Source organism: Chiloscyllium punctatum, chromosome 1 (assembly GCF_047496795.1).
Source record: "Chiloscyllium punctatum isolate Juve2018m chromosome 1, sChiPun1.3, whole genome shotgun sequence".
Taxonomy (NCBI): domain Eukaryota; kingdom Metazoa; phylum Chordata; class Chondrichthyes; order Orectolobiformes; family Hemiscylliidae; genus Chiloscyllium; species Chiloscyllium punctatum.
The window spans coordinates 113,401,408-113,419,917 of NC_092739.1; the positions used below are offsets into that span (position 1 = coordinate 113,401,408).

Consider the following 18,510-nt stretch of genomic DNA (forward strand, 5'->3'; position numbering starts at 1 on the left):
TTGTTGAAAGATCACAACCAACGCCTCCGCTATTTCTTCAGCCACCTCCTTCAGAACTCTAGGATGTAGCCGATCCAGGCCAGGAGATTTATCAATTCATAGACCTTTTATCTTATCAAGTACTTTCTCCTTTATAATGGCAACCATACTCAATTCTGCCCCTTGACTCTCCTTAATTGTTGGGATATTACTTATGTCTTCCAAAGTGAAGACTGACACAAAGTTCAGTTTATTAAGTTCTTCAGCTATTTCCGGACCTCCCATCACTAGCCTTCCTGCATCAATTTGTAGCAGCCCAATCTCTACTTTTGCCTCTCATTTGTTTCTTCTGTATTGCAAGAAAATGTTACTATCATTTTCCAATATTACTGGCTAGCTTACGCTCATATTTGATCCTCTCCTTCCTTATTTCTCTTTTTGTTATCCTCTATGTTTTTGTCATCTTTCCAATCTTCTGATTTCCCAGTGTTCTTGGCCACTTTACAGGCTCTCTCTTTTTCTGTGATACATTTCCTAAGTTCCTTCGTTAGCCATGGTTGTCTAATCCCCACCCCCAGGTAATCTTTCTTTTCTTTGGGAGGTACCTCAATTACAGCCAGAAACACCAGCCATTGTTGCTCTGTCTTCCCCACTAGCTCTGCTTCCAGTAGATTTCCGTCAGTTCCTCTCTGATGCCCCTGTAATTACCTTTAACTGTAACACCATTACATTCAATTTTGCCTTCTCTCTTTTGAACTGCAGACTGAACTCTACCATATTATGATAGCTGCCTCCAAAGTGTTCCCTGACTAAGATCTTTTATAAAGTTTGGCTCGTTACATAGCACTAAGTCCAGAATAGCCTGCTCCCTTGTGGGCTCCATTACAAGCTGTTCCAAAAGGCCATCCTGTAAGCATTTCATGAATTCCCTTTCTTTGGATCCACCGGCAACATAATTGATAACCCCTTGGAACTGAGTGCCCTCCCCACGCATCCCCCCGGATGTTACATTCACACAGAATGCTGGCTTCTGTAATACACAAAATGCTTATAAAATGAAGACATCATCACATGATAACTATTATGTCATCATCTTCTGTTGTTTCCTCTGTCCCTAGGGCAGGATATACTCGGAGAAGTTGATGAGACATTGGCTGACATTCCTAGGTCATGCTGGCACAATTATTCTGAATAGTTCTTGTAACTTTGATGGTCTCCAGATATTGGTGAGGATGGCTTTGCAAGGCCAACTGGCTAGAGTGTGCCATAATCCTCAGTTGCAGCTAAGTGTCCTATCTTTCATTCTTCCAATTCTTCGTTATGGTGATGCAACATTTTGACTCACTAGGCCACAAAAGGCAGTTTGTAGTCAACCATGCTGGTTGTTAATTTTTGCATGACCAATCTAATTTGAGTAGCTATTCTTTATTTGTAAGCCTCGACATAGAATAATCTACAATATTCTTCCACCTAGATTGATCATATTCTTCTGCAAAGCTGATAAATACACCAAAGACCAGAAATATGATTTACACCCAATTTCTACTTCACTTAAACCAGGGACACTAAAACCAACTGAACTGTCACTGATGGTTGAAATCAGGTATTTCTGCACAATGTGAAACGAAGACCATCAATGTGCCCCAGCATCATGTTAATTGTGCACAGGAACTGAGTCACTTTCACACCAGGCAAGTCAGTCAAGTCTACACCGATTAAATACAAAGTCTAATTATTGACCTGTTTACATTAAACAGGTTATGAAATTTACTGTTGTAATGTCACTATATTCTGTACCCACCTCTAGTTTGTTCACTAATTTCTTCTTTATGGCATTCTGTGCTGCTACATTGGTGGCCATTCGTAAACCTTCAGCAGCTTCTCTTAACCTCTGCTGCTGCTCCTCACTGTCAGGATTGGCTGCTGCACCCTTAAGCCACAATAATAAAAAAAAAGAGATTAACCCAATGACACAGGATTAGAATATCTAGCTGAATATAAAATCACAGCTGAATTAGTATATATGTAGTGCGATAAAAATGCAACCTTACCAATTACAGTATAAACAAACATCGAGATAAAAAAATTCATCAAATGTGGAAAATCTGAAAGTATGCAGCAAATCAGTACAACAGAGAACTGAGTAAACTCTCTCTCTTCAAAACAGATCCACCATTTCATTTTTCAAGAACGTGTTGTGAATTTGTGATATTTTCTGTATATGAATTAAAACTTATAGTGGATTGAGAGCTGTACATCAATTGTTTAAAACAGTTATTCACTCACTCACTGTCATCTTCAGGAATTGTGACAAGGAAAGTTGAATTCCAGTATATAAATCCTGATATAAATTCTTGTACCTTTTCTCTTCCCTCAAGTTGAGTTCCAAATGAGTTCTATGATCAAGGGACTCTCATGACGGAGTGGTAACATCCCTCCTCTTTGACTGGGAAACTCAGATTCAAGACCAACCTGTTCCAGAGGTGTGTAATAACATCTCTGAACAGGTTGATTAGAAAAAAAATAGATTAAGTAACCTCTTCCAACCATTAGCTGCATAGTTTGATAATTTGTTGCAAACTGTGTTCAGTAGAAAATTTTACTTTGCCAGATATATCAGGGATTACAATAAATCAGAACAGTAATGATGCACTGCAGATTTATTGCACTTAAAAAGGTTTAATTGTTCCTCTGCCAAGTGTATGAAAATACTCAGGCTAAACTTCAGTAATTTGGGCCTTATCTTTGGACAATGTCCATGGCTATGAACCTTATACATGATGATTTGCAGTTGTATAATAAAACTGCTGGAGTAAAATCATCAGGTCTGGCAGCTGCAAAACTTGCAAGGGTTCAGAAAAGAATTACAATGATGCTGCCAGGTTTGGAGGATTTGAGCTAAAGAGAGAGACTGAATAGGCTAAGGCTGTTTTCCCTGGAGCATCAGAGGCTGAGGACCAACCTTACAGAGTTTATAAAATCATAAGGGGCATGGATAGGGTAAATAGACAAGGTCTTTTTTCCCAGGGAGGGGAGTCCAAAACTAGAGTGCATAGTTTAGGGTGAGAGGGGAAAGGTTTAAAAGAGACCTAAACGGGCAGTGCATGTATGGAATGAGCTGCCAGAGGAAGGGGAGGCTGCTACAATTACAACATTTAAAAAGCATCCAGATGGGTACATAAATAGGGACGGTTTAGAGGGATATGGGCCAAGTGCTGGCAAATGGGACTAAATTAATGTAGGATAGCTGGTCAGCATGGAAGAGTTGCACTGAAGGGTGTGTTACATCTCTATGACTCCGAGGAGACAAAGGACAGTCAATGTTTCAGGTCTAGTGACCCTGCATTAGAACAGTGATTTGCAACTGACTTTGTAAGGCATCTCTCAGGTCATCTGATCAACTGAAACAGTGTCAAAATTTTGACCAGACAAATGAAATATAAACATTTATCACATGTTATGATAAAGCAGCCAAATAAATACCTAAATACACAACATAGCAACATTTTAATTACAAGATTTGGCTTCTCCCTGGGACAACCGCATACTGAGATGACTGGCCAATTTCCTGCGAGGGAATGTCATATTAAATTGTGTAGGTAGTGTCAAAGAGAAAAAGGCCATCACAAAAATAATTACCTTGATATATTACATGTCCAACGCAGAATAACTTTCTCTAAAGTTGGGAAACAAGCTCATATAGAAAGCCCTCAAAATACAAGAGTTTAGAACATTTTAAATCACTCGACACTGGGTTATAGTCAACAGTTTATTTGAAACACACAAGTTTTCAGGGCCCCACCCCTCCTTCAGGTAGCTACAACACGGTGTCATGTGACTTTTGACTTTGTCCACCCCAGTCCAACACTACATCAGAAAATCTTAGTATTACCTTTGCAGCTTCCACCATCTTAGCTGTTGCATCAGCCAATAGTTTGGCTGCAGAGAGCAGTTTTCTGGAGTTCTCAAGATCAGATTCACCTTCAGCATCAGCTTTAATAGCATTCACCAAGTCAGATGTAGCCTGAGCCAGAATTCTAGCTTGTCGCACCATCTCACCTATTTTGGGAAGGAAGGAGTTCATGTATCATGTTTAAAATTCAACTAAGATTCCAAAAGCAAGGTCAGTTGTATTCTCATCATGGTGTGCCAACCTTGGCTTAGTGGTATCAATCTCATTTTGAACTCTGATAGCCAGGGGTTCAGGCCTCACACCAGAAGTTCATAACAAAAACACAGCAAAGGAAGAGCAGGGGTAGGCCCTTTAATTTAAGCTTACACTTCATCATAGTACCAAAGGATCTGTTACATTAAATGGGGTCCCATTTGGATCTGCAGCAGCTTCTGAGGGAACTGACAGAAGGGTAGAGCTCACCCTCACCAATTAGTGTTGCAGATGTTCTGTTCATATCACTATCAACAGAAGTGCCAACTGCACGATCTTTTAAAAATGAAGTCCCATCTTCACATTCATACTGTGGCATAAACACTGCACTAAAGGGGAAAGATTTAAATTTTGTTTCTTAAAACTGGTCTTCCATGAGATACTCGACAACATCAGCAGCAGCTGAATTGCATTCAAATACAATCTGTAACCTTGTAGACCAACACCTTCCCCACTCTATCACCATCAAGCCTGGAAATCAACCCTGGTTCAATGAGACAGTGGGATGGCAGGTCAAAAGCAGCAGAAGCCAAAAATGTGGTGTCAACCAGATGAAGTTACAACATGGAATTATTATGGTGCCAAACAGTGGAAGCAGCATGCAATAGACAGGGCTGAACAACTCCACAACCAAGACACCACACCAAAGCTTTGCAGTCTTCCACATATTGTCATGAATGGAGGACGATAATTCACAAATGAACAGGAGGAGATGATTCCACAACCATTCTCACCATCAATAATGAGGGAGACCATCATATCAATGCTTAAGTATTTGCATTCACCTTTGGCCAGAAATGCTGTGTGGATGATCCATCTTGGCCTCCACCCGAGGGACCCAGCATCATGATGCCAGCCTCCAATCAATTCAATTCACTCAGCATGATATCAAGAAACAGGAGTCCTAACAGTGTTATCATTCCAGCAATCGTATTGGCTCTAGGACAACACCATAGGAGTTCAAAAGGGTAATGTCTATGGCCCAACCCATTTCCACTGCATCAAGAATCTTCCCTCCATCAAAAAGGTCAGAAATGGGAATGTTCACTGATCATTTCACAATATTCAGCACCATCTGTGACTCCTCAGATACTGAAGCAGTATATATCCAGCATCCTGGACAACATCCAGGACTGGGCTGACATTTATGTGGCATAAGTAACATTTATGCCACATAACTGCAGACAGTAACCACCTCCAACAAAAAAAAGAATCTAACTACTCCTTCATGGCATTCAAAGTTATTACCACTGCTGAATCCTCCATTACAAACAGCCGAGGAGGGTTATCATTGACCAGAATTTGAACCAAATCAACCATATAACTACTGCGCCTGCAAAAGCAGGTCAGAGTACTAAGTCCCTTAAGTCCTGAATCCCCAATACCATTTCACTACCTACATGGCACAAGCCAAGAATGTGATGGAATACTAGGAGAAAGTGAGGACTGCAGATACTGGTGATCAGAGTCCAAAAATGTGTTGCTGAAAAAGCACAGCCGGTCAGGCAGCATTCAAGGAGCAGGAGAGTTGACGTTTTGAGCATAAGGTCTTCCTGATAAAGCTCGACTCTCCTGCTCCTCGGATGCTGCCTGACCAGCCATGCTTTTCCAACACCACACTTTTCGACTGTTAACTTGCCTGGATTAGTACAATCAACAACATTTAAGAATCTTGACACAATCCAAAACAAAGCAGTTCGCTTGACTGGAACTTCATTTACCACCTTCAAAGTGTGTGCCATGTGGATCAGTGCTGGGTCTTCAACTTTTATAATATCTATTGTTCATTCATGCGATGTGGTGTGTCACTGCTGGCCATGCCTAGACTTACTGCTCAACCCACAACTACACAACAAGGTGGCAGTCAATTCCTCTCTCGGCCCAGTCTATTTGATGTCAGGACACACTCAACAGAAATGTCTTGTAGGAAAAGCCATGAAATGACCTTGGTAAACCGTATTAAGGAAGATTCTCAGGACTTTGTTCTTAACCTATAAAAGGGAGCAAGAGCGTAGCCAGGCAAAGGGTAGGTCCACTCAAAGATAAAGGGAGGAAATTTACGCTAGCGCTGGAGGATGTGGGTGAGGTATTCACAAAACGACAAGATGATGGATGATGAGTCTAGAGGAATGTTGATATTCTGGGGCATGTCAATATAAAACAGGCGGTGTTAGGTGTTTTAAAAATAATTAAGATAGACAGTCCCCAGGACTGATGGGAACAATCCCATAATACTGAGGGGCGCACCGGAAGGAATTGTTGGAACTTTGTATGTGATCATTGCATCCTCTTTAGTTAGTGAGGTCCCAGAGGACTAGAGAATAGTCAATGTTGTTCCTTTGTTTAGGAAAGGCAACATAGATATTCCGGAAAATCACAAGTATTTCAGCCTTACATCAGCAGCAGGAAAATCTCTGATGATTATTCTTGGGGACAGGATTTATTCACATTTGGAAAACTGTGGACCTATTAGCGACAGGCAGCATGGCTTTGTATGCTATCATAGAATCCTTAAAATGTGGAAGCAGGCAATTCAGCCCATCCAGTCCACACCAATCATGCGTTTTCCATGGCTATTTCACCCAGCCCTCAGATCCCTGGACACTACGGGCAATTTAGCATGGCCAATCCACCTACCCTGCACATCTTTGGAATTTGGGAGGAAACCAGAGCACTGGAGGAAACCCACGTGGATACAGAAAGAATGTACAAACTCTACACTGTTGCCCGAGGGTGGAACTGAACATGGGCTCCTGGTGCTGAGACAGTAATGTTAACCAAAGACCCACTTGCAGCCCAACTGAGGCAGGAGGATATCTCATCTCAAACTTGATTGAGCTTTTTTTGAGCAAGTGACAAAGATGATTGATGAGGTTAGAGCGGTGAATGTTTCTACATAGTTTTTAGCAAGGTATTGACATGTTTCCACATGGAAGGTTAATACAAAAAGGTCAAATCACATGGGATCCGTGGTCAGCTGGTAAAATGGTTATAGAAATGGCTTGGGTCAAAGTAGATAAACAGTAGCAGTGGAAGGGTGTTATTCTGACTGACGATCTGTGGTGTTCTGCAGGGATCCCTGCTGTTTATTAAATAAATAAATTATTTGGAGAAGAATGTAGGTGGTCGGTGTGGATGACACAATGGTTGGGGAAGCTGCAGACAATGAGGAGGACTTCTAAAGGATATAGCAAGATATGGACTGGCTGGAGAAATGTCAGATGGAATTTAATCCAGAAAAATGCAAGAAGGTGTATTTTTACAGGTCTAATGCAGGAGGGAAGTATACAGTAAATGGCAGAATCCTAAGAAACATTAACATATGGATCCAAGCTTACAGGTTCACAGTTCCCTGAAAGTAGAAACACAAGTGGATAAGGTAGTAAAGGCAGCATATGGAGTGCTTGCCTTCATTAGTCAAGGCAGAGTTTAAAAAATGGCAAGTCATGTTGCAGCTGTATGGAACTTTGGTTAGGCCAAGTTTGGAATACTGCATACATATAAGAGTCAGAGATGTACAGCATGGAAACAGACCCTTCGGTCCAACCATCCATGCCAACCAAACATCCCAACCCAATCCAGTCCCACCTGCCAGCACCCGGCCATATCCTTCCAAACCCTTCCTATTCATATACCCATCCAAATGCCTCTTAAATGCTGCAATTGTACCAGCCTCCACACCATCCTCTGGCAACTCATTCCATACACGTACCACCTACTGCGTGAAAACTTGCCCCTTAGGTCTCTTTTATATCCTTCCCCTCTCACCCTAAACCTGGACTCCCTGACCCCAGGGAAAAGACTTTGCCTATTTATCCTACCCATGCCCTTCATAATTTGTAAACCTCTATAAGGTCACCCCTCAGCCTCCGACACTCCAGGGAAAACAGCCCCAGCCTGTTCAGCCTCTCCCTATAGCTCAAATCCTCCAACTCTGGCAACATCCTTGTAAATCTTTTCTGAACCCTTTCAGGTTTCACAACATCTTTCCGATAGGAAGGAGACCAGAATTGCACGCAATATTCCAACAGTGGCCTAACCAATGTCCTGTACAGCCGCAACATGACCTCCCAACTTCTGTACTCAATACAGAAAGGAAAGCATACTAAATGCCTTCTTCACTATCCTACCTACCTGCTACTCCACTTTCAAGGAGCTATGAACCTGCATTCCAAGGTCTCAGTTCTGATTACCACACAACCAGAGGAATGTGGACTGTGTTGTCTCTCCATGTTTCTTCTACCTCAAAACGTATTACCTCTCATTTCTCTGCATCAAAATGTTTCTGCCAGGTGCCAGCCAATTTAGAGATGTAGCCCTCAACACCCATATCCAGATCATTTATATATAATCAGAAAAAGCAAGGGTCCCAACACTGATCCCTGGGGAACACCACTTTCAATGTGTCTCCTGGCTTAGAAATGCTCATCTATACCTACCCTATCCATCCTGTCAAGGATTCATTAATCCAAAACATTTCTAACTTGCTAACCAACCTACCATGTGGTTCCATATCAGATGCTTTCTAATAGTACAAATATATAACATCCATTGCCTATGTGACCTCAAAGAGCTCAATTACAACTGTCAGACATGACTTGTCCTTGACAAAACCATGTTGCCTGTCAAGTGTTAACTTATTTTTTTCCTTAAGTGCATACTTTTCTTATCCCGTATTATGGCTTCTATCAGTTTTCCCAGCATTGATATCAAGCGGACAAGTCTGAAATTTCCTTTTGTCCCTTCCTTAAACAACAGCATCAGACCTGCAAACCTCCAGTACCCAGGGATAGATTTTGTGTTCAGAGAGGCTTGAAACATTTCAGTCAATGGCTCCACAATTTGCTCCCTTACCTCTCTGAGCAATCTAACATGCATCCTTGGATAGGCAAAGCTTACACCTGCTGGAGTTAAGAGTAAGGAAACTTGATTGAAATGTACTAGATCCTAATGGGCCTTGACAGGATGGTTGTGGTAAGAATGCTTTCTCCTATGAGAGGATGTACAACCAGGGTTCACTGTTTAAAAATAAGATGTCACCCATTTAAGACACAGATGAGGAGAAATTATTTATCAGAGGGCCAGGAGCCTTTAGAAACCTCTCCCTCAAAAGGCAGTGGAAGAATAATCATGGAATATTTTAAAGGTGGACGGGAGATAAACAGATTCCTGATTAGCCACACCTTATTGAATGATGGAGCAACTCAAGGGACTGATTGGTTTGCTCCTGCTTGTATGTTCACATGTAAAATAGTGAACAGCTGAAAGGTTTCAGATGAGGAAAGTCTTAGATTAAATCCTTAATCTACAGGGTACTAGCCAATCCAGTTTGGAGTGTTATTAGTGAATCTTAAATTGTCTCAGTGACTGAAGGTTGGGCAGACACAAATATGTGATCCAATGATCATGTACTAATTACTGTTCATCCACTCATTATGAAAGAGTTCACACTATATTGTTAAATTGGGCTATTCATACTGAACTCAGGCTAACATATCAAGAATAGCAAGTGAACAAGGTACTGGAGGACGTTGCCATCTATGGAATCATATCCAGGAATGGTTCAATGACTTCAGAACAAATGGCAGAGGATTAACAATTAGAAATGCAAACAAATTGATGCATATAGAACTCAGCATTACTTCACTGAAACTAACAGAAGATTTGGACAACCATCAAATTGAATCAGCATTTTTAGAAATCTTTAAGGTAGCGATGCCTTTATCTATCAGGTTCATTTCACATTTAATGACTATAGATTTTCTTCATTTCGTATTAGCATGGGCTGTTCAAAGAAACAGTTTCCTTACCAGCATCCCCCATGGAGCTGAAAATGTTTTCTGTCACTGTTAGAATAGTGTCAGTCGCCTGATCATAACGTCCTAGTGGGTGTCCTCCATGGGCATAGAGCTTGATATGTTGCAACAGGTCATTCAGTGCCTGTGTCACAGCAGTGGCTGCCACACCAACTTGTTTCAGCAGCTGCTCATCATTTGTTGCAGCCTGTGAGGCTTCCACACATCCCTCCACTGATTTAGCAACTAGTTTTCCAGCTTCAATTAGTTGTTCCTGGCAGACAGGGGAGCTAATAGTTGGAGCTACTACCTGTAAAGAGTGAAGGTATGTTAAAAATTACACCTCGCAATTGAATAAAGGACAATTAGGTGAATCTGATTTAACAAACACCACTTTCTATTAAAAAAAGCTGCTAAATCCTCGACTTCTGCAACAACATTTACTTCACGTAATAAACAGATCACGTTAGCCAGAACTAATTACAACTGCACCCTTCTGCCATGGAATTTAGATAATTAAAACTCAAACTAAGATGAGCTGAAGTTGTGAAGATTCAAATGAAATGCTGTAAGCTTTGTTTGGAACCAATAGTGCTCGAAACCTACCTTAGTGCAAGCTACCAGTTGTGATGTGGAAAGCGCACACTGCGTTGCTGCTGCAATGACACGGTTCTGTAATCCGGAATCTTCTGCTTTTTGAGCCACATTCTTTGCCTTCAGGACCAAAGCTGCTGCTGCATTTGCTACAGCTTTGGCCAATTGCATAAGCATGTCCTAGAAGTTATCAGAAAAGGGAAAGTCATGGCATGTACTACTGCTTGCTAATTTTGAGGCAATTACACTGTCAACATAGATGACAGTTATTCCAAACATTGAAAAGCACTGTCTAGTTTTAATGACACTAACTAACTGCATTTGCTCTACTTTGACTGCAGACTACTTTTACATAATACATCAGGCTAACCGGACAATACAAATATGTTCTGTATAAAACATTTTAGTAAATTTTATACAGTTTTCTCCTCCACCTGCCTGCCCAGTAATTCTAGCTATAGATACAATTTAAAACCAGGTTAAAATAAATGATTCCATGATAACAGCATTTAAAAAAAGGATCGAAGCAATGCAAATAAAATTAATCAAAAAGGAATGTATTAATTTGTCACAAATTTGAGCTAAATTAAGACTTTGCACTTATCCCAACATGCACTGGGATTACTTGATCACTGCAGGGGTGATTAACTGCTGATATTTTGATCATTGGTGCTGCTGATGCATCAAACTGACTTAGTTCATTTGATCTGAATGAAACTAAATTAGTCCAGCTTTCGAAATTAAGACATTTTCTGTTCTAGGCATTCTAAGCACTCTGAAATTCTACACTCAAGATCAGTACAACATTCAGATCTTTAAGACTTGCCTCTAACGAATGCTGATTGAGAAGAAAGTTTGGGCCACAATTTGCTGGAAAAATAACAGCCTGTGAACAATATCTTATTTATATACAAATCATCCAGGAAGCTCAAATAATTAAAGAGCTTGGGAAGTTGTGAATTACTAAAACTTGCATAATGTTTTATGCTGCTTTGCTTGTGTCACTGAAATCTTGCCCACCTTTCTTTTCCTTTAATTTACCTCTTATAATTTAACTTTCACTCTGCTCTGATTCACCTTCTTTCCAAGTCATTCCTGATCACTTCTAATCCATTAATCTAGATGGTGTCAACATAATTTAAAAAGGGAGTAAGGCAAAAGATGGAACATTGCAGGCCAATTAGCCGAACCTCAGTTGTGGGTAAGACCCTGGAATCCATTGTGAAGGATGAGATTTCTGACTACTTGGAAGTGCATGGTAAAATAGGGCAAAGTCAGCATGGTTTCATCAAGGGGAGGTCATGCCTAACAAATCTGCAAGAATTCTTTGAGGAAGTAACAAACAGATTAGACAAAGAAAAGCCAATGGATGTTATCTCTCTGTACTTCAATAAGGTTTTTGATAAGGTGCTGCACAGGAGGCTGCTGAGTCAGATAAGGGCCCACGATGTTAGACACAAGGTGCTAGCATTGATAAAAGATTGGCTGTCTAGCAGAAGCAGAGTGTGGAGTTAAAAGGGTCCTTCTGAGGATGGCACCCAGTGACATGTGGTGATCCACAAGGGTCAGTATTGGGACCACAACTTTTCACTTCATACATGAATGATCTAGATGAAGGAATTGAGGACATTCTGGATAAATTTGCAGATGATACAAAAGATAGGTAGTGCAGAGACTTGGGGTTTTGGGAGTTCTAGTCCAGGATTCTCTCAAGGTAAACTTGCAGGTTGAGTCAGCAGTTAGGAAGGCAAACCCAATGTTGGCATTTGTTTTGAGGGGACTGGAATATAAAAGCAGAGATGTACTTCTGAGGCTCTATAAGGCTCAGATCAGACCACATTTGGAGTATTGTGAACTGCTTTGGGCCCCAAATCTCAGGAAGGATGTACTGTCCCTGGAGCTGGTTCAGAGGAAGTTCACAAGAAAAGTCCCAGGAGTGAGAAGCTTAGCTTATGAGGAACATTTGAGGACTCTGTATCTATAAGCAATGGAGTTTAGAAGGATGAGGAGGGGATCTAATTGAAACTTACAGAATACTGAATGGTGTGGACAGAGTGGATGTTGGGAGGATATTTCCACGAGTAGGAGAGAGTAGGATCTGAGAGTACAGCTTCAGAATGGAGGGATGATCCTTTAGAGATGGGGCGGAATTTCTTCAATGAAAGAGTGGTGAATTTATGGAAGCTTTTGCTGCAGAAGGTTGTGGAAACTAAGTTGTAATACTATATTTATGACAGAGATAGATAGTAAGGGGATCAAGGTATATAGGAGGAAGGCAGGAGAAAGCTACTGAGAAACACATCAGCCACGAACGAATGATGGAGCAGGCGAATAGCCTAATGTGCTCCTATGTCTTATGGCAGGGTGGGAGGGGGTCAGTTAGCTCAGTTGGCAGGATAGTTGGTTTGCACTAACACCTCAGGTTCAATTCCCATATCAGCTGAGGTTACCATGGAGGTCTCACCTTCTGAATGTTGCCGCTCACCTGATATGTGGTTAAGCTACTGCCAGTCATCTCTCTAATGAGAGAGCAACCTTATGGTCTTCTGGGACTAAGATCATAAGATACAGGAGCAGAAATAAGGCCATTCAACCTATCGAGTCTGCTCAACCCCATTCTCCTGCTTTCTCTCTGCATCCTTTGATCCCTTTGACAATCAAGAACCTATCCATCTCAGTCTTAAAAATATTCAATGACCTGGCCTCCACAGTCTTCTATAGCAGTGAATTCCATAGATTCACCACTCTTTGGCTGAAGAAGTTCCTCTTTATCTCTGTTCTAAAAGAGGTCTTCCTTTTATTCTAAGGCTATGGCTCGGGTCCTAGTCTCTCTCTAAGCCCACTCTATCCAGGCCTCACAGTATTCTGGAAGTTTCAATCAGATTTCCCCCTCATTCTTCTAAAGTCCCTCAGATACAGACCAAAATTCCTCAGCCACTCCTCATATGACAAGCCCTCCAATCCTGTGATCATTCCTTTTGATCCCCTTCAATACCAGCACAACCTCCCTTATGATACAAGGCCCAAAACTACTCTCAATATTCAAAATGCAGTCTGATCAAAGCCTTGTACAGCCTCAGCAGTACATCACCTCTTTTATATTCTAGCCTTCTTGAAATGAATGCTAATATTGCATTTGCCAACTGAAACTGCACACGAACCTTAACAGAATCCTGATTTAAGATTGCCAAGTCCCTTTGTGCTTCTTATTTCTGAAGCCTTTCCCCATTTAGTAAATAGTCTGTGTATTCTTCCTAACAAAGTGCATAACCTCACACTTTCCCACATCGCATTTTCTCTGCCACTTCTTTGCCCACACTCTCCTGTCCAAGTTCTTTTGCAGCCTCCCCACATCCTCAGCACTACCTGTCCCTCCACCTTTAATTTGTCTCATCTGCAAAATTAGCAAAAGTACCCTCATCCAGCTTGTTAGATGTATGATGCAAATTGTTGCACCCCCAACACATAACCCTGCAAAATCCTGCCATCCTGAAAATTACCCTTTTAGCCTCACTCTCTGCCTTCTGCCAGTCAGCCAATTCACTATCCATACCAGTACGCCTCTAATAAGAGGGGCTGTTATTTCATTTCACAGTCTACCATGTGGCCCCTTGGCAAATCTCCTTGGTTAAGGAAACAGTTTTATTCTTATCACATTGTTACCAGCATTTCAACATGGTACAGCTCTTCTGACCTGAAGAGTATAAGGAAAATAGCACGGATTGAGGGGATCACCATCCTGCAAGATCCTGCCCGGTCCTGCCCCATCAATGTAACTACAATCCTACACAAGTTAACAATTAGATTTTTTTTATTCTCCATGTTACATATCCTAATAACAGCAGTCCTTATACGGGCATTTGCACCTGTAAAGTGAACTACCTTGCCCAGCAAGTTGGATTCACTGAAGAACTCTGTCCAATCAGCATTGCCAAACTACATTTTGCCAGAGCTACACCAGTCAGTTTCAAGCAATGCAAGATGGAATATTTGCAAAGCAGTTTTATTTCACAATTACTAGAGGAAAATGTAATCCAATTTCCATTTGAATCAGTTAGTATAATTTCTGAGATTTAATGTTATTGACAATCTTGATTATATATTTGGAAAAAAATTACAGCAAATTGCTTTATTCAATGAAATGGCTCGATGAATTACAATTACCGTTTTGAAAGCAACACCTGACATATTCCTTGCGTATTTTTGTGCACCTACAGAAAACTGTACAAAGGATTTATAAATTTCCAACAATGTTATCAGATCAATAATTTAAATTACTAATGTTTGGTAAATAAAATTTGAAATGAGTCTTATAGAGGTTGGCACTTACCTGGAACCGTGGATCTGCGTCACTTTCCCCAATCTGATGAAGAAGCTCACCACTTGTTTGACCAACAGTCCCAGCAGCAGTAAGCAGGACCTGGCGAGGCTGAAATGTAAAATATCAAACCTCAAACTTCTGTATCTAATTGGGAAAGAAAACTCAAATTCTACCTGTGGCAGAATATTGACTTTAGCCAAAAGGAGTGGTCTAACTGTAGGGGCTGTTAGACATCAATATCTGCTCAACCTATCAATTGTTTGCGTCTTTAATACTTCACAATGATTGGTGACTTAAATAAGCTACATTTTAAATAATTCATTGGGTAAATTTGATCAGAAGGCTGTAAATAATGAATTATCTTCTCTGTTTTATCTTTCCAGCAGCGAGTAATAAATATATTGATTAGGAATTTGAATCAGTAAATATTCATTACGTCCACATGAATATTGATTGCAAATTATAGTTGATTACAAACTCTTGCGTATTAAGGAGCTTCAAGTTAAATTAGTCCTTGCACATCTGTCAAGTGGGAATAACAAATTTAGATCAGAAGGATAATTTAACCTAAAAATTGTGAATAGAAGATAGCTTACCTCAGCAGAAGCTGGCTGAGCAGTCTTGAGTAATTCTGACACAGCGCATGCCAGATTCTTGGCTGCTTTCAGTAGCTGTTGTCCATTTGCACCCTCATCCTCCATTAGGGCTGCAAGCAGTTTGACACCCTTTGACATCTCAGTTAAGTTTGAGGAGATTGTTGTCACAGCACATCCAACTGCTGTATAGTCTGTATCAAGAGGATCTCCTGTAAAATGAGCATGGTTTTAAAAATAGTACTATAATTGGCACATTTTCAGTTTGATTTTTGAGGTTTGAATTCTTCAAAACTAATTGCTATTTACCCTCCTGTTCTGTGAGGTGGGGGGAGTGGGTGCACTGCAGCCCTAGGAGAGGTTATTAAAGTTTCCAGAACAAGTAATAGAACAGAATATGTAAAGGGTCAGGAATCTAACTTCAAGCACAGCAGGTAAGGGGACAACTATGAGAAAGATGTGTGTGTGGGTGGTGGTGGTGGGGTGGTGGGGGGGGGGGGGTTGCGGCGGGTGTCAACGCAGGACTGAGGGGGTTGTACTTAAATGCACATGAAACAAAATAAATATATACAAAACAAGGTAAATGAGCTTGTACGATATTATAAGTTATCACAGAGTCGTGACTGCAAGGGCTGGGAACTAAATATATAAGAATACATGTTCTTTCGAAAGGACAGGCTGACAGATGGTGGAGTTGGGGTTGCCTTGTTAGTAAGAAATGAAATGAAATTAAATCAATACAAGAAGTGATAGTAAAAACGTGTAGAATCTGTGTGGGTAGAGTCGAGAAACCACAAGGAAAAAGGACCTTGATAAGAATTGTGTAGAATCCTCCTAGCAGTAGTTATGATGTGGGACAGAAAATATATCAGGAAACAGAAAAGACATTTAAAAAAGGCATTATTACAATAATCATCTGGGGTTTCAACATGCAAAAGGACTGGGAAAGTCAGTTTTTGTAGATCCCATGAAAAGGTATTTGCAAAATGTCCATGAGATGATCTTTTAGAGCAGTTTGTGGAAGTGTCCACAAGGGATCAGGCAATTCTGAGTTTGGTGATGTGTAACGACGTAAACTTGATTAAGAGTTTAAGGTGTAAGAACTCCTGGGGGGCTGTGATCAGAATATAAAATTCAGCCTGCAGTTTGAGATGAAGAATCAGCTGGAATCAGATGACGTGGTATTACCATTGAGTAAAGGTAACTACAAAGACATGAGGGAGGGTTGGTCAGAGTTGATAGGAAGGTAAAAACAATGACTGCAGATGCTGGAAACCAGATTCTGGATTAGTGGTGCTGGAAGAGCACAGCAGTTCAGGCAGCATCCGAGGAGCAGTAAAATCGACGAAACGTTTACCTGAAACGTCAATTTTACTGCTCCTCGGATGCTGCCTGAACTGCTGTGCTCTTCCAGCACCACTAATCCAGAGTTGATAGGAAGGTAAGTCTAGCAGGAAAGACAGCGGATGTGCTGGGTTGGAGGGATGTGATGACTTAGAGGGGGTCCAGGGGAAGTTTACAGGAAGGATCCTGGGATGAAAGACTGGCCATAAGAAGAGGTTGAGTGTTTTGGGTGAAATCCTGGTGCCAAAATAATTGGTCGTAGATTTTTTCTTTGGAGCGGAGTTGTTCTGCCAGACCCAAACTGAGGAGTAAGCTGGTTGTTGCTGAGTAAGTGCCTTTTGACAGAAATACCAATGACCTCTCCTGTAACTTTGCTAACACAAAGTAGAAACAATTGGCTGGATTAGAGGAGGAATTTCTTCTGAGGTTGTGAATCCTTAAAACTTCTTTGAAAGCAGTGGGGATGGAGTCCTTGAACATTTTTAAGGCTGAGATAGATAAATTCTTTGTCAATCGGGGAAAATCAAGGAAAAGGTGGGAAATGGATGTAAGGAGTGTCAGATCAGTAATGATTCCATTGCATGGCAGAGGAGGTTTGTGGGGCTAAATGACCAACTCCTGTGCCTATGTCTTTAATCTTGTTCTAATTGAGAATAGAGTCAGAGTTATAAAGCACAGAAGCAGGCCTTTGGGATATGTCTGAGCAATTTGATTCTCATGTTGTCATTGTATTGGAATAGTTTGCAAGAGGTTCGTAGGGGTGGACTTATAAAAGTTCATAAAATCATGACGGGCATGGATAGGATAAATGGACAAAGTCTTTTCCCTGGGGTGGGGGAATCCAGAACTAGAGGGCATAGGTTTATGGTGAGAGGGGAAAGATATATAAAAAAAGACCTACGGGGCAACTTTTTCACGCAGAGGGTGGTATGTGTATGGAATGAGCTGCCAGTGGTGGAGGCTAGTACCACTGCAACATTTAAAAGACATTTATGGGTATATGAACAGGAAGGGTTTGGAGGGATACCGGCTGGGTGCTGGCAAGTGGGACTAGATTAGGTTACGATATCTGGTTAGCATGGACAAGTTGGACTGAAGCATCTGTTTCCATGACTGAAGCATCTGTTTATATCTCTATGACTCAAAGTGTCTACAGCACTACTGATGATGTCAGGAGCCAAAGCTTTCATTCTGAATTCAGGCTTTCCTTGAGATTGTGGAATGAATCAAAAAGACAGCTATCTGTTATACAGTGGATCTCAGGAGGAAGCAAAGGTGAATCATCCACTCAGAACTTCCAGCAGAGAATGGCTCAAAATGCTTCTGCACAACACGCTGAGCTCCTCCATTGTTGACAATGCTTGTGGAACTTCTTCCTTCAGTGAGCTCCTTAGTTGGCCTCCACATTCATAATTGGAAGCAGCACGACTGTAGAACTTTGCTCTGTCTATAGCATGTTTCTTAAAACCTGCACATAGTTCTGTCTTGCAGCTTTAGCAGGCTGAAAACTCATTTTTAAGTATGCGTGATACTGCACATGATGAATTGATCCCATGGATTTATAATAATAGTATCGAGAGAGACACAGCGACAGATAGTCCCAGTATAATCTAGTTTGCAAGAAAGGAAAGTGGAACGTTGGCTTTTATTGCAAGGAGGGCACGTAGGAAAAAGTGAGGATTGCAGATGCTGGAGGTCAGAGTCGAGAGTGCGTTGTTG

The 18,510-nt window shown here is 41.1% G+C and overlaps 1 protein-coding gene across 7 annotated transcripts in view; it reads right to left on the reverse strand.

Moving 5' to 3' along the window:
- The window catches only part of LOC140478845 (talin-1), a 259,303-nt gene that overhangs the window by 80,166 nt on the left and 160,627 nt on the right, over nt 1-18,510 (reverse strand). For 6 of the 7 annotated variants that reach the window (XM_072572322.1, XM_072572364.1, XM_072572353.1 and 3 more), the window contains 7 exons: nt 15,451-15,659; nt 14,864-14,962; nt 14,698-14,754; nt 10,542-10,713; nt 9,955-10,245; nt 3,872-4,038; nt 1,781-1,909 (listed from right to left, as the gene is read on the reverse strand). In XM_072572322.1, the coding sequence (XP_072428423.1) occupies nt 1,781-1,909; nt 3,872-4,038; nt 9,955-10,245; nt 10,542-10,713; nt 14,698-14,754; nt 14,864-14,962; nt 15,451-15,659 (1,124 nt within the window). The remainder of the gene's footprint in view (nt 1-1,780; nt 1,910-3,871; nt 4,039-9,954; nt 10,246-10,541; nt 10,714-14,697; nt 14,755-14,863; nt 14,963-15,450; nt 15,660-18,510) is intronic. The other variant, XM_072572382.1, reaches the window with a different exon arrangement.